General features: G+C 43.9%; 1 protein-coding gene across 2 annotated transcripts in view; it reads left to right on the forward strand.

The window, feature by feature from the left end:
• Positions 1–17,431, forward strand: part of SERPINI1 (serpin family I member 1) — a 61,493-nt gene that overhangs the window by 16,841 nt on the left and 27,221 nt on the right. For both annotated transcript variants that reach the window (XM_040428184.1, XM_040428185.1), the window contains exons 3-5: positions 1,397–1,627; positions 9,433–9,627; positions 14,389–14,593. In XM_040428184.1, coding sequence (XP_040284118.1) covers positions 1,397–1,627; positions 9,433–9,627; positions 14,389–14,593 — 631 coding nt within the window. The remainder of the gene's footprint in view (positions 1–1,396; positions 1,628–9,432; positions 9,628–14,388; positions 14,594–17,431) is intronic.

A 17,431-nucleotide genomic window follows, 5' to 3' on the forward strand; every position in this document is an offset into this window, starting at 1 on the left:
GGAGCCCCGAACGCTAGTGTGAAAGTAGCCTAAGCCGCGTTCCTTTCCTGCTAAGCCATGCCCCATGGTGGACACAGTGCAGTGGATCATTCTTTTTGGCTTTCTTGCTTTATAAATATGTCTAAAAATGAGATGTGCCAAATCGTGGTTAAAACGCTCCAAATTGAGTTGCAAATGACACCAGAATTGAGGAGAAGCCACATAAACGTGGGCCAGTTTTTCAGACCTTGATCTCAGGCAAACCTCTCCATTGTGTTTGCGCCTGCGCCGTCTGTGGGTGGAGTCTTCATCAAGTGTGCTGCAAAGCCTTTCAGCGCATGTGCAGCGCAGTTGACATAGCTCAGACGGCGCAGGATCGAAGACATCTATGAGATGTGCCTGTGTGAGATTTCCAGCCGTTGCTTGATGACTTTCAGGTAAGAGGCGAAGAAGGGAGGAACATGGTCCCGATTCAGATGGGACTGGCTGGGCTCCGTTATGAATAGGTGGGCTCTTTTATGCTTCTTTGCATATCATTATAAACAAGGTTTTCGGAGGCAATAGAGAAGTAAAAAGGAAGACAGAAGTACGTCTGGGATAGGGTGCATGTCAGCTAGAAGGCTCCAGGAACAGTTTAAATGTGTATTGGTGGTGACAGACTCCCTGTAAGTACAATTTGTTGCGGCCCAGTAGCGGAAAAGTCCAAAGTCATTTTTCCTGTGGAAAAGCTGGCAGACTTTACCCTCTTCAGTTCGTGAAATACGCTGGGGAGAAGTGCAGAATAAGTTGACATGCTGCAGATTTCAACTGTGTTTTTGTACACAGCACGTGGATGATATTTTTTAAAATATTTTTGGCTTGTACTTTACAACGTTGCGGGTTTACCGCATACAAATCAGCGATGGCAATTCTGCAGCTATTTAGTGACTTGTGTACGTCCGTTTGTAATATTTGAGTTTAAAGTTGGCACGGCTCGGTGCTTGGCCGGGATTTAGGCTCGTTTCACATCTGCGGCACGGAGATCCGGCAGAGACAAACCGCAGCATTTTTGCCGGAATGATTCCTCCAACAACACTGACCTAAAACATGACCACACATGATAAATTCTCCCCATGGCTAGCTCTAGAAGACCATGGACTTCCAAAATTGTCTTGCATTCGGGTAACTGCCGCATCGTCTTCTTAAAGCCTTGACATCTGTAACGGTGGCATGATGGACTGGCTCAGTACGGTTATCTCTCCCGGTAAAGCGGCCTTGCTTACTGTAAGTGTATGATGATATAGTTTTCTGTTCCTTGGAGGCCATTCAATACGTGTTATCTCTAAAGCCTGCCGCTGGGGTTTAATTTACCAATGTTGCCGTATCGGGTCTACTCAAACACATTCATTTATGTTTCTTTTTTTTTTTTCTCCCCAAGGTGAAGAATTTTCTCTGTTAAAAGATCTTTCCAGCATGATGACAGCCCAAGAAAGACATTATGTGCTCAGCATCGCAAACTCCCTATATTTACAGAATGGATTTCACATCAGTGACAAATTCATCCAGCTAATGAAAAAATATTTCAAGGCAGAGGTAGAAAACGTAGACTTTAGTCAAGGTTCAACAGTGGCCGATCACATCAATGCGTGGGTGGAAAATCACACTAATAGTAAGTTATCCTCTATTGAGTCTTTGGGGCTTTGGGCATTATCAGATTATTTAAGCCATTTTGTATCCAGTGGCTATTATTAAAGAGGTTGTCCGGGTTCAGAGCTGAACCCGGACATACCCATACTTTCACCCAGGCAGCCCCCCTGACTTGAGCATCGGAGCAGTTCATGCTCCGATGCTCTCCTTTGCCCTGCGCTAGATCGCGCAGGGCAAGGGCTCTTTTGTTTACAATCGCACACTGCCGGGCGGAAGCTTCTGCCCGGCAGTGTGTTCGGTGACATCACCGGCTGTGATGGGTGTGCTTTAGCGCTGCCCTAGCTATTTTAGCTATAATTCTGGAACATCTTTTATTACAATTCTGTGGTGTTGTTCCTCAGTTATTCTTCCTAGAAGTTCATGACTATATGGACACCTGAGTGTTATCAGTTGGAAGTTTGTCCCTGGATACTGAGGCACTGCTAGCAATGAGTCAACAGTGTCAGAATATGTAGGGACACAGCTTTTTTATAAGGGGACTGGCACCACCCAGTTGTCAGTTTATTCATAGGTGGAGTAACAGAGGAATGGCACAATGAGTTCAATAAAAGATGCTCCAGTGTTTTGTATGGAGAATTTATTTTATTTTTTTAAATTGAGAATACAACTATCTCCTAAATAAAAATATATGAAAGGAGCGGTGATAGGTCCTTGTTTAACTGGCTATACTCATTAAACTGGAGCCTCCCATTTAGGTGATCAGATCTTCTAATGTATTTTGGGAGTGTCATTCATGTTTCCTGACAGCTGGCAGGGTAAGAAAGATCGGGCATGTTTGATTTCAACTAGCTTGATCCTTTGTTCCAGTGGGATCAGGTTTTCCCCTACGCCCATGACCGCACCCTTGAGAGACAGCCTCCATCCAGGACAGGAAACAGGAACTTTCATGGAGAGCTCTTAAGGAGGGGCTCTGCCCCTGTAGCACCAGTTCCTGTTTCCTGTCCTATGGATAGGACATATAGTGGAGAGCTAAAAATTAGGCTGCAGGAACCCCTCATGTGTTTCAGGTTAAGGGGTTACCTGGTGCGGCGTAAGACTCTACTAGGAGCTGCCTGCTAAGTCTGGGGCCATCCTTCTGGGTCTCGGACTGTTCCATGTCGAGCTGGCGTTCCTGGGCAGTCCCAGTGTTACTGGAAGGTAATGCCAGAACGCCGGACCCTCCTGGCGGTGTTTTGGGAGGTGCGGGGCCTAGTCTTTCTTCCTCCTGGCGCTGGGGGGGGGGGGGTTGAGCTTTTCTGAGCACTTGCCATGCGTGAACTGGAAGTTGTGTGACGCAACTTCCGGTATTTGGAACGCATGTGGTTCCGGTGGCCAGCGTTCCAGAAATGAGGGAGAAACATCCCTCTACCGTAAGGGGCCGCATGGGGGGTCGCACAAAATCTAGAGCTTTTCCGTTAAACGAAAATATATAAAGTCTTTAATTCATAAAAATAGTGGAAAAAAACCTGACTACGTTTTTTAATCCTAAAAACGTTAAGAGAAAATATCCTTTTGATGAGGGCGAGTCAGGCCTCCTAAACTGGGTGCTCCTATTGCAAAAATTTCAAAAAGATCTGCTTTGCCTTTTAAAGACCTTGGCACTTTTTAAAAGACCCGATAGATAGACGGGCAGAGCTGTACCTTAAAAAAGTATGGGAGGCCTTTAGGCCTTTAAGCCTAATATAGCCACTACCTCTACTGCCAGGTCCTTAAAATTATGGCGACAGGAATTAGAATCCCATATCCAAAATAAAACCTCCAGAGACCAGCTCCTAGGGGTGTTTCCCACCATTTTTAAAGCACTGCAGTGGACTTTATTTCGGGCGCCTTGGCTGACGCATTAAGATTAAATGCAAGATCCGTGGCTCTCCAACTCGGCTAGGAGATCAATTTGGCTTAAGGGGTGGTCCGGTGACACAGGTTCAAAGAATAAGCTTTGCTCTATCCCGTGCCAGGTAGTTTTTATTTTCGGGTCAGTTTTGGATGACCTTTTAGAGAAGGCCTCTGATAATAAGAAAGGTTTTCCCATTTCCAACCCCTCTAGGAAGCGGCAGTTTTTTCGCAGAAACAGGAGAGTCTTCAACAAAACAGATAGAAAGCAAAATAATTGGAGAAAAAACGGAGGTAGAAGGGATAAAGGTTTCCTCTTTAATACCCAGTCCACTTTAGGACCCAAGTCTGGTCAGCAATGACGGTTACTGTCCCATGGGGGGAAGATCTTTTTTTTTTCTCGGGCTTGGGGAAAATATTTCGGCAAGCCCCTGGATAAATGGTATCATAATAGATGTTTTCGTCTAGAGTTTCTCTCCCCCACCGGAAAGGCTAAAAGTTACAAATTTAGCTCAAAACTCAGTGAAAAACTTAGCACTAAAAGAAGTTTTTTCTCTTTTTAAAGAAAAATTGATTAATTCCCGTTCCAGACTCAGAGAAAGGGAGGGGGTTTTATTCGTCCCTTTTTCTCGTACCCAAACCAGACTGTTCGTTCAGAATGATTATAAACTTGAGAGACTTAAATCAGTACCTCAAATACAAAAAGTTCAGAATGGAATCCGTCCAGTCTGCAATAAAACATATTTTCAAAGACTGTGTAATGGCTACCATAGACATAAAGGATGCCTACTATCACATCCCAGTTCATGTCGATTTTCAAAAATACCTCGTAGCGGTGTCTATGGAAGGACGGGTTCATCATTTACAATACAGAGCACTTCCATTTGGAATATCCCAGGCCCCGAGGCTTTTTAGGCTACTTTCACACTTGCGGCAGGACGGATCCGACAGGCTGTTCACCCTGTCGGATCTGTCCTTCCGCCGGACCGCCGCTCCGTCCCCATTGACTATAATGGGGATGGGGACGGAGCTCCGGCACAGCACGGCAGTGCACGGCAAAAGGCAGCCGGACTAAAAGTCCTGCATGTCCGACTTTTTAGTCCGGCGGCCTCTCACCGCCAACTGCCGTACTGCGCCGGAGCTCCGCCCCGTCCCCATTATAGTCAATGGGGACAGAGCGGCGGCACGGCGAAATAGCGGAAGGACGGATTCGACAGGTCGAACAGCCTGTCGGATCCGTCCTGTCGCAAGTGTGAAAGTACCCTTACAAAATTAATGGCAGAGGTTATGGTCCACATAAGTGAAAAGGACATTCTCGTTATTCCTTACTGGGACTATCTTCTAGTGGTGGCAGAATCTATAGATCTTCTAACCTCTCGTCTTCTAGAAGTGGTAAACATTCTATTAAATCTCGGATGGCAAATAAATTCTGAAAAGTCAAACTTGACCCCCTCCCAAGAATGTGTTTCTAGGGATGATCCTAGATTCTGTGAATCTGCGGTGCATTCTTCCTCAGCACAAGATAACCCGGTTAAGAAAAGATGTGCAAGTTCTGATAGCCTCAAAGGATCGAACTATCAGGCAAGGGATGGCGGTACTAGGCAGAATGACCTCCACAATACCAGCTGTAGGTTGGTCCCTTTTTCCCACCAGGACACTTCAGTGGCAGATCCTAATAGAATGGCAGGGGTCATTGTCCCTGTTGGATGCCCCTCTTCCTCTCACCCCTCAGGGGATACAGTCCTTAACCTGGTGGCTAGAGCATTCAAATCTGACTCAGGGCTTCCCATGGGTTCTTCAGGAACAAGTAACCATAACCACAGATGCCAGTCCGACCGGGTGGGGGGCATTTTGTCAGTGGGGGGTTCTGCAGGGGGTATGGAGTCCAACAGAAAGCCGGGATTCCCAAAATGTGAGGGAATTAAGGGCGGTTCTGCTAGCCTGCTTTCCTGCCCAAAATTCAGGGAATAGGAGTAAAAATATTCCCAGACAACGCTACAGTGGTATCCTACCTAAACAGACAAGGAGAGACCAGATCAGAACGTCTTATGTCCTTAACCACAGAAATTTTCTCACTAATCATTCCTTATATTCCTTTTATCAAGGCCGTGCATCTAAAAGGAACAGAAAACAAGGTGGCGGTTTGAATCAGGAGGTCTTCAATCAGATAGTTCAGCTTTGGGGTCGTCCTCAGGTAGACCTTTTTGCAACCAAGCAAAACAAAAAAATGCAGTCTCTTCTCAAATTTGTAGGGAAGCTACATGGAAGTCTCCATGTACTTTTTTTTATCATTACAAGTTAGATTTTGACTCTAATGATCGTCTATTCTTTGGGAGGAAAGTGTTACAAGCGGTAGTTACCCCCCTTTCCCCTTCCCCAAGCTAGTTCTATTCTAGTAGTCTCTCAAAGGTGCTGTCATGGGCGTAGGGGAAATTCAGGATTACTTACCGGCAATCGTTTTTCCATGAGCCCATGACAGCACCCGGGATTTATTCCCACCCTATGTTTCAGTTTCATATGCATGAAATACTTCTTTATAATAAATGTAAAAAAAAAAAGTTTATAAATAAAAGGGGTGCAAAGTCCCCCAAAAAAGTTCTTGCACTTAACTGGTGCTACAGGGGCAGAGCCCCTCCTTAAGAACTCTCCATGAAAGTTCCTGTACTGGATGGAGGCAGTCTCTCAAGGGTGCTGTCATGGGCTCATGGAAAAACTATTACTGATAAGTAATCCTGAATTTCATTAGGCATTTCTCTGTACTTTGCTCCATTCAGCTGTCTCTGACCAGTCTCCCTGTTCCAGCCGCTAAAAACAACATCGCAGCATGATGCTGCTTAAAGGGATTCTGTCATCAGAAATGAGCCCTATAAGCTAAACATATGGTGATGTCCCTTGTAAAACACAGAATCCTAAAGTGAGTTTATCAAATGCCCCTGTGGCTCTATATTCATAAAAAAGCGGTTTATATCACCTGTCAATCACTTCAAAATGTGTCCAAGGGGACGTCTCATGGTGAAAGGTGCCCGGCTGCAGCCATGTCGTTTAGGTGCCCAGCGCCGCCTTCTGAGCTGAAATCTCCGCCCTCCCTTTCATGCGATCCACCTACCTCACGTCATCACTGCCTCTCTAACCACCGCTCGCTTCATCCAGATCCCGCGCGTGCGCACTAGGTATATCCTGATGCGCCCGTGCAGACTACTGGCAGCGGCCTCGTATAGCGAAGTGCGCATGCGCCGGCCGGCGCACTCCGCTCGAACCTCCACTGACTGCCCTATTACAGCCCATCCCAGCCATCCAACCTCCTACAGCCTGGTTCAAAGCTCGCGGGATCTGGATGAAGCGAGCGGTGGTTAGAGAGGCAGTGATGACGTGAGGTAGGCGGATCGCATGAAAGGGAGGGCGGAGAATTCAGCTCAGAAGGCTGCAGCCGGGCACCTAAACGACATGGCTGCAGCTGGGCACCTTTCACCATGAGACGTCCCCTTGGACACATTTTGAAGTGATTGACAGGTGATATAAACCGCTTTTTTATGAATATAGAGCCACAGGGGCATTTGATAAACTCACTTTAGGATTCTGTGTTTTACAAGGGACATCGCCATATGTTTAGCTTATAGGGCTCATTTCTGATGACAGAATTCCTTTAATTGTAGGGATGATATTGGGCAGTGCTTGGTTTCTTCCAGAAATGATGCTTAGAATTGAGCTCAAATAGTTCAATCTTGGTTTCATCAGACCAGAGAATCTTGTTTCTCACAGTCTGAGAGTTCTTTAGTTGATCTTTTTTGCAAACTTTCACATGTCTTTTACTGAGGAGAGGCTTCTTTCTGGACACGATTACTTTTGGTGGGGCAGCCAGGTCTAGGAAGAGACCTGGTTGTTCCAAACTCCTTCCATTTAAGAATTCTGGCCACTGTGCTCTTGGGAGCGCACTTTTTTTAAATTTTTTTTATGTACCCTTTTCCAGATCTAAGCCTCAACACAATCTCTTGTTTCTGGGCTCTACAGGCAGTTTTTTTTACACCTCATGTCTTGGTTTTTGCTCTGATATGCATTGCCAGCTGTGGGACCTTATATAGACAGGGCTGTGCCTTTCCAAATCATGTCCAATTAACTGAATTTACCACAGGTGGACTCCAAGCAAGGTGCAGAAACATCTCAAATGTGATCAAGAGAAATGGGAGACCCCTAGAGCTAAATTTCAAGTGTCATAGCAAAGGGTTTGAATACAAAAAAATTTTAGTTTTTCCTTTTTAATTTAAACCTTTCTAAAATTCTGTTTTTTATATTTTTTTTTATTAAGGGTGATTGAGTGCAGGTTGAGGGATTTTTTTTTTTTTGTTTTAGCACAAAGCCGCAAGGTCTGAAGACTTTCTGAATGCACAGTACATGCGTGTTTAAGTGTAGACTGGGGAAATTTGTCATCTATCTACTTTTTCAACCCAAAGTCAGTTTCCTCATATCCTTACACCATAATTGTAGTCTTGTCTTAGGAGACGTAAGCCTTCCATTATTTCTGTATTACATAACTGCTACTCTTCTGAGACATTTTATTTCTGGATCAATGACATTATCAGCAGAAGCTTCCAGGCCACAAACAGCCTTTTAGCTATAATGAAGGATTGAGCCGTGCCTGCAAGACGGGATTACCATGCCTTCAGCCACATTGGTCACATAGATAAGGCTGTGGTTGGGGAGCTGGTTAACACTTTCCACCATCAGCCTGATAGAATTGTCTTTTAAATTCCTCAGCAGAAAAGGTTCTAGACACATTGAAGAATTTATTCACTGACCTGCATCTCCATCTCACAAACTAGGAAATCTGCTGAGGTACACGTCCTATAACAGGGGAAAAGAGTTTCCTGCCTGCTCAGGAAAATCTTGGTGAAGCAATATTGAATCAACATGTCTTGTGGTCTAATTGTCATGTTATTGGGCTAGATGATTATATAACAGAGACAGAATGCATGTGGTCCTTTAGAAAGCTGGGAGAGGACGCAAAGCATTACTCGAAATGCGTGATTACATAACCCTATTCCGTAGGCATAGTATTTTAATTCAATATTTTTCCAAGCTGTGCCTTGTAGAAACATGGCTAAGAAAAGTGGGATGTTTTTTCATCTAGGATTGGCTGAGAGGGGGAAAGCTTAAGATACCGACTGGCTTGGACCACTGCAGTGGTGGGAGGTTGAAGAGATAGAGATTTAAAAAATGAAAAAATAAAGACCAATCCCTCTAAAAGGGTTGTTTATTCATTTCCAGACTTTTGAGACTGGTGGGATCCACGTTGGTGATCATAATTACCTGATCCTCGGCAATGGGGTCCCAGCTTGCTTGCTCCCTTAGCCAATGATTGACGCCACTGTAGCCAATCATTGGCTAAATCTGTGATCTGCCCCCCTTGCATCACATGACCATTTGACATGAGGCAAGGTAGCAGTGTCCAGTGATTGGCTGCAACAATGTCAAACAGGAAGTTTACTTGGAGGGACCAGAGATGAGCAGCAAATGTGGAGAGCGAGCGAGCCAGGCCCCAGCACCAGGAATCGGGTTAGTCTGATCACCAACACGGGTCCCGCCAGTCTGATGCATCTGGAAATGAGTGACCCCTTTTAAGAAGTGGATTTTTTGATTTGCCTGGTCTCCAATGCAGCCAAAGCCATTTTGAAATCTGATAGTGACCCAGGATAAGGAGATAACATTTGTCTCTTTTTGATTAAACTTTTTTTTTCTATTGTTGCGATATAGTACCGGGTCAAAAGAAACAGAGGATAGTAAAGAGGTAAAAGTGGAATTTCCCTTTAAAAACTGTTTTCAATTCTCGCCAAAATGTGCGCTTTTAGCAAGATGTAAAAAAAAAAATGATTTCAATACCAACAAAGAAAATCTAGAAAGAGAAGCAGCAGGTAGATCATACATCTGCTGTAACCACGTGCTCACATTGGTTTGTTTCTGCAGATCGTATTCAGAATCTGTTCTCGTCTGAAGACTTCACGGAGTTAACAAAGCTGGCTCTGGTCAATGCCATCTACTTTAAGGGGAACTGGAAATCACAGTTCAGACCTGAAAACACCAGAACCTTTTCCTTTACAAAGGATGATGAGAGTGAAGTGCAGATCCCAATGATGTATCAGAAAGGAGAATTTTACTATGGTAAGGAAAATGTGTCCTAGTCTCTGTCCTGGCATCTATACCCCTGTAATACTATCTTGTTTTACAGCAAATGTCATTTCTTTGTGAGCAGAACATGGATTTCTATGCTGCCCAATGTGATGGTTTATGTCCTCACTAATGGTGAAGATTTGTGCCAGTGGTCATACTACTATGAAACCTTTACAGCAAATTTTCACTTTTTAGGCTACTTTCACACTAGCGTTGTTTGAATCCAGGGTTCAATTCCGACACCGGAACTGCCCGCCGGATCCGGAAAAACATGTGAAAACGGATTACATTTGAATCCTGATCAGAAATTTGATCACAATGAAAAAATGCATTGGAAAAAATGGATCCGCCATTTATGGACTTTAACTTTTTTTTCACATTTTTCGGGTTTAACATGCAAAAGCCGGATCCGGTTTGACGGAACACATGGCGCCGGATCTGGCGTTAATGCAAGTCAATAGGAAAAAGGCCGGATCCGGCGTTCAGTCAAAGTGTTCCGGATTTTTGGCCGGAGGTAAAAATACAGCATGCTACGGTTTTCTGAAAAGCCTGATCAGTCAAAAAGACTGAACTGAAGACATCCTGATGCATCCTGAACGGATTACTCTCCATTCAGAATGCATTAGGATAAAACTGATCAGTTCTTTTCCGGATTTGAGCCCCTAGGACGGAACTCAGCGCTGGAAAAGAAAAACGCTAGTGTGAAAGTACCGTTAAAGGGGTTTCCCAACCAGAACAAACTTGGGGTCATAAAACCCATTTTGTATAAGGCTTTATTTACCTGCAATATCTATATCTCCAAGATCCAAACTCTAAACAAAAGGGGGCGTCCACACAGCGCTGCTGCCAATGTCAGGACCGTCACTGAGGTCTTCTCTCTTCCATTCCAGTGAGAGACGCTAAACACGTCGCTGTTTCCATAGGGCAGTGATGGAATCCAGCCACCACTCTTGGCACAGTTACCTACTGCACTATAGACCTTTTCGTAGGAGTGCATTCACCCGGACCTGGGGCAAATCAGCTCAGAATCTCTCCCTGGACCGGAAGAGAGAAATGCTCAGAGATCCTATCCTTGGAACATGTGCCCAATAAAAAAAAAAATAATACCTTTCCGCAGTTCTACTGTTCCTGTGCCGCAACCTGACCCTTGGTCCAGTGACAGCTGCAGCAAATCACTGGCCACAGCGGTCAGATGCGCTAGAACAGCACGTCACTAGCAGTGACGTGCCCTTCTTGCATATGTGTTTGGCCACAACAGTCATGGGACCAAGCCACTTCCTATCCGGCAGGGACATGCAGTGGCCAGGAATGGGAATGGCAGAACTGTAGACAGAAGGTGTGTTTTTTTATTTTATTTTATTTTTTTAAATAGATTTTCGTCACCTTGCCGCCACCACTCGGGAGAGCTTTGGGACTTGCAGCCAAAAACACTGTTTTCCAAAAAACAATGTGCAAACTCATATAGTGATGTACTGAAATAGTCAGCAGCAGATAATTTTTGAATTTTTTAACATAACAGAATGCTGTTTACTTCTTCCCCGCATGCATTTTGGGCTTGGTGACTAAGCATTTTTTTTATTTTTTTTATCGTCCCCTTCAAAGAGTTAACTCTCTTTTATCTTTCTATCGATGCAGCGGTATAAGGGCTTGTTTTTGATGTTGTAATTTTTGATTGTACCATTTTGGGGTACACATAACTTGCCTATTAACTTTTATTAACTCGTTCTGGAGTGGAAGTGGATGGGCAAAAACAGCAATAACCACAGAGTTTTTATCTTGGGCTACTATCACACTGACTGCAGCATGCTGTAGTTTTTGCCTGGCTGCCTCTCGTCATGTTTGCCGTGCTGCGGCCGGACCTCTGGCTCGCACCATTATAGTGAATGGAGCCGGAGAGGACTTCCGGCGGCACGTTGGGCTAGCGTTAGCACAGATCCATGGGAACAGCCTGTTGGACCCTGCTGCCGCCAGTGTGAAAGTAGCCTTATAAATTTTATGGCGTTTATTTTTCAGAATAAATAACATGAATATTTTTTATCTGGAATAGTATTATTCCAGCGATGCCAAATACATATATATATATATATATTTTTTTAAATTTTTTTACTTTTGCAGAATAAACTACCGGTATATATTTTTTCTTTTGCATTGCCACATCCCAAAACCCATAACTTTTTTTTTTGTTTCTACACCGAGCTGTGTGAAGGCTTGATTTTTGCAGAATGACTTTTCATTTCATTTCATTTCATTTGTATCATTTTGTGATAGATAACACTTTTTTATCACTTTATTCTTTTTTGGTGGCCAATAAGCAAAAAACAGCAATTCTGGCTTTTTTTTAAACTGCGATAGGGAATCATTTACATAATAATTGTGTAGAGTGGGTTGTTATGCACATGGCGATGCCAAATTTTAGGAGGAAATTTTATTTTTGCAATTTTTTCCATCAGTCTTTTTTTTTAATTTTTTTTTATAAACCATTTAATAATCACACAGGGAGACTGTAATATGCAATCTTTTGATCCCTTCTATTATTCTCTGTATTACTTGTGCACTGCAGAGTATTATACTGTCAGTGGTATACTGACATTCACTAGCTGGCTGTGCTAGATAGGCCTACTAAAATACACTGCAGGCGGGCCTGGGGCTTTCGTTAGGTCCTAGGCTGCCATTCACAGACATAAACACCCCACAGTCTCATTCGTGGGGTGCTGATGGGAGACGGACATTAAAATAGGAGTCCAGCTCTCACATGAGAGCCGAGTCCTCACTCTCTGCTGCACTGGAGACTTGTGCAGCACTTATTTAAAAAGGCGGCATCCTAGAATAAACCCCATTAATGATTACTGTAAAAGCATGCCTCGGAAGTTATTAAAGAGTTAAGGGTGAACATTTACTTTAAAGGGATTGTTTGCATTGTAAGAAGGGCGTTCAAACAATTTAGCTAATTATGGAGCGTACTGATGCTGGGAACTTTAGCTTTAATCTTTAGGGCAATCCTTTGCAGGTGAAATGGAGCATCATATGGATCCCATTGAAATCAGTGTAATGTACCATATATGCTCAGTCCTCTGGAGGGAGAGTTGATATCTTTCACCTTTCTTCAGTCTGGTTTATAGTGTAGGTGAGGGTCGTGAAATGAGGACTATTCTCTATTAACTACGAATTCTCTAATAGGGTGTTTGACGAAAACCCCTTTTAAACCTAGAGTGGTCACCCCAAATGTCTGTAACCACAAATATTTTTGTAATTGTATTTTAATATAGTTGATATTACAGTCTATTTACTGAAGTGGATGACGGGATCTTGCTGGGCGCAGCCCCCATTAGCTGTGGTGAAGTATCTGACTTGTTTTTCTACACTAAGTAACTTGTATTTCGGATATATGTTGATTAGCTACTGAAACGCGCTTCACATTTCCTGTGCACATTTTACAGACACAGCTGCTGTTTCTGATACCCAGTTCACTTCCTGATGCCATAGAAAGAGCGTATAACTACTGGCTGCTTAGAAAATATGATTAGAATTGTTGTATTCATTGGTCACAAACCAGCTGTTCTAAGATATAATTTCCACTACATTTCTACCAGAGATACAAAGCAAAAAACTTGCAATATTGTATCTTGAAATGGCACACAAGTTAAATCTCCTAAATAGGACTGCATTGTCATGTCTTGTTAAAAGTAAGTCTGTTAGCAGTTTTGACTGTTCTAAACTGCTGACCGCACTTGGCAGGGACTGGGGAGAGCAAGACAAATATGCATTTTGTGTGCGAAGTATGAAGTTTTATTCTGTCACATTCTTCTCCTGCAAGTGTCCAGTTTAGATCTTCCATGTGAATTGCACCCTGCTTAGAGCTGCGACTCAGCACATCGCCTCTGTTATGAGTGACAGCAGTAGCGTCCAACCAGGAGACCTTTATTTCTGTAACCCAGAGCAGAGGGCCAATGCAGAGAGCACTTCAAAGTAAAACCAGCCCTGGGCACTTGCAGGAGCAGAATCTGGCAGAAAAAAAGTTCATATTTTCGCTACGCCTGATGAGAAAAGCTCCAGAAAAGGTAAGGTTGTCCTGATCTACCTAGTGCTGTTCGGTGTCAGCAGTTCAGCATGAACAAAACTGCTGACAGACTCCCTTTTGAAAGGGTTTTTCCATCTCATAAAAGGCTCGTATATTACTAGGATATGTATTCACTTTAAGGGGTTGTCTCATCCCAGACAATGGGGCCATATCGCTAGGATATTCCCCCATGATCTCATAGGTATGGGTCCCACTGCTGGGACCTGCACCTTTTTATCAAGAACGGAAACCCAAAAGTGTTGTAGAGCGCACTGTACATGCAGCCGCCCTCCATTCATTTCATTTCCTATGGGCCACTGAAAATAGCTGAGCACTGGCTTGGCTATTTCCGTCAGGCCCATAGAAGTGAATAGGAGCGGTGGCCGGTCATGCGCGGTGCGCTCCCATTCACTTCTATGCGGAGAGCGCTTGGTGGTGACCAGACCGGAGTCCTCCAGCCACCAATTTGCGGGGCTCCCCACCACTGGGACCCGCACTTATAAAACAATATGGGCATATCCTAGCAATGTGACCCCATTGTCTGAGATGAGACAACCCCTTTAATGATTGGTGAGGTTCTAACCCCGGGGAACCCCACCAATTCTGAGAATGAAGGGGGTGCAGCATCTTATAGATGCCGTCACAAGTTCCTTTATAGCACTTTAATATAATTTTCATGTTTTGTACATTTACAGGAGAGTTTACTGATGGATCTAATGAGGCTGGTGGAGTCTATCAAGTCCTAGAGATACCATATGAAGGTGATGAGCTCAGTCTTATGCTCCTCTTGTCCAGACAAGAAGTTCCTTTGGCAACACTTGAGCCTCTGGTCAAGGCTTCACTGATTGATGAGTGGGCTAATTCTGTCAAAAAGCAAAAAGTCGAAGTTTATCTGCCAAGGTAGGACAGCATAATGATATTGTACCTGTTCAATATATACTGTTGTAATGTAAATACATCTTTCTATCAGGGCTGGCATCTGCATCAGATGCCAGGGCCCACTGCAGTCCATGCCCCTTAACCATACTTCAGCATCCCAGGGTTCCCATGAATGTTGGTCCGCAGCTTCCCCCTCCCTTACCCACGAGACAAACGCAACACAACAACCTGAGGAAGTTGTGGCAGAGTATAAAGAGCCAGTAGCATCCCCTTGGAGTCAAGCATGCCCATAAGACTCTGTTACTAAGGTCCCACACAGACCTGGAGACAACCAGGCTGATTATCAAGATGGCCATCAGGTCTATACATTTATAAAAAAAATACTTTGCTAGAATAAAAACTAAATATGGCCACTCTATGAAATTAGACCCTAATATTCTCCATAATATGGGTTCTCACACAATGTTTATAAGCTAGAAACTATTATACTCGTATAATGCAGGGCAAACATTGGAAGATAAGAGCGGAATAGATTACATCATGACAGGAGACTAGCTTCCCATGGTTATATTTTCTCTCTAGTGTTCAGAATGCATATAGGTTTTATCAGGTCAGACAGATGCTAGATATCCTCCTGTGTTATATCATTCTAAGATCTTTTAACTTGGAGCCATAGTTCAGCCAAAGTGGTTGTTGGCTTCTGTTGTGTAGAGCAGGCAATATCTTATTGGAACACAGAGTCTCCTATCTGAGCCAGAAAAGGCAGTATGGCTGTTTCCACAATGTCCTGGACATATAGCAGGCTGCTTTACGTTCCTTCCATGAAGAAGGGAAACAGTCAATGTTCCTTTTTCCAGACCGGGAACTGTCAAGGTAGCTAATGGTACCTCACACCATGACATCTTGGTGTGGGATGTCATTAGATACCAGGAACATTGACCAGCCTTCAGCATATCCAGAATATCGTGGAACCAGTCCCAGTCCTCTCCCCCATCAAGAATGTCTGTCTGGGAACAGGTGGGAAGACCGATCTCCCATGCACAGCAGCCAATGACCACCATGGCTGAACTATGGCTCCAAGTTGATAGATCTTGGATTGACATACCACAGGAGGCTATCCATTATCTGTATGACCGTCGCCATGCCAGAGTGACAGCAAGGGGAGATGCCACCCAGTATTAATGTGACCCTGCCTCAACATATACCCAAAATAACGGGAGCACCACCTTGGTTGTGTGGTCATTGGCCGAGAACCACCTGCAGTTTATACTTTGTCAATTTGAGTTCAATCACATTGCGTTTTCCGGGCGTTCTTTCTTCATTTTCTGGTAGTGTATTTACTTTTTGTTGCTTGCTTAGGGTACTTTCACACTTGCGGCAGAGGAATTCGGCAAGCAGTTCCGCCGCTGGAACTGTCTGCCGGATCCGTCAAAACGTATGCAAACTGATTGGCATTTGTAAGACGGATCAGGATCCCGATCAGTCTTACAAATGCATTGAAATGCTGGATCCGTTTTTCCAGTGTCATCCGGAAAAACAAATCCGGCATTTCTTTTTTTTTTTGCATGTTCAGACCGGAAGGATGGATCCGGCATTGCGGTGTTTTGAATGCTGGATCATACATTCCTATGGAAAAAAAGCCAGCAAGTGTTCTGGCATGCTGCGGTATTATCTCCGTCCTGAAAAGTCAAAAAGACTGAACTGAAGACATCCTAATGCATCCTGAACGGATTGCTCTCCATTCAGAATGCATGGGGATAAAACTAATCAGTTATTTTCCGGTATAGAGCCCCTGTGACGGAACTCTATGCCGAGAAAGAAAAACACTAGTGTGAAAGTACCCAAGTTGCCTTTTTAACTACTTTTGTCTAATAGAAGACTCAAAGGCTCAGGTGGCGGCTCTGTTTGTCCCCCATACTTTATACTGCAGCCATTTTTTAAATAAATAAATAAATAGATAGATAGATAGATATAGATTGATCTGTATAAACACAAGTCCCACCACAAGCTTACCAGTAACCTTTAGAGCTGATTTCAGAATGTCCTGAAACTTCCTAGAATCTATCTAAGGATTCCTGTTCAGAGCAGGAGCGCACAGCGTCATTGGTTGCTATGACGCCGTGCGCTTCATGCCGCAGCTGCACTATAGTAATACACTCGTATGATCTATACAAGTGTATTACTGTACAGCAGCGGCGGCATGAAGGGCACGGCGTCATAGCAACCAATGACGCCGTGCGCTCCTGCTCTGAACAGGAATCCAGCCCGGCATACCACGGACCGCTCTCGGCCGTGTGCATTCGGCCTAAGAAGGGTTCATATGTGTGCAATAGGGTTGGTGTCTGGTTAAGGTTACGATTGAATTGGTGGCTTTTGGAACCTTTGGAAGTGAAAATGAAAGTTATCCAAAAAGTAAAATGAATAAAGCTGTTACTCTGCACAATAATTGTCCATGGTGTGTACGACTCTACTCTTCTGTCCAATATACAGTTCATCTCTTGCCACCTTCCCTCTGCACAGTGGATATTACCCAGTTAATCAGTTTGATGATCCTCCACACTTGACATTGCCTAATTCATGTTTCTTCTCTGATCTGGGTTTCTGTAGTGAAACTAATTTACAACAATATCTGAATAAATACATTAAAAACCAATTCTGTTCCTGATAGGAAAAAGTCCATCTCAGTTTTGGCTTTATTTCATTGTGATATATGGGATAGTGAGGGCTAGGAAGATTGAAATTTGATGGAGTGATTCTGTAATTTCGCTACTTAGCTTTGTGAGATGAAGTGGCGCTTTTCTCGGTGCTGGCTCCTGATTTAGAATGCAGAAGCGGCGAGGAATTTTATCAGAGCACTAA

The sequence above is a fragment of the Bufo bufo genome, chromosome 4, assembly GCF_905171765.1.
Source record: "Bufo bufo chromosome 4, aBufBuf1.1, whole genome shotgun sequence".
NCBI lineage: Eukaryota > Metazoa > Chordata > Amphibia > Anura > Bufonidae > Bufo > Bufo bufo.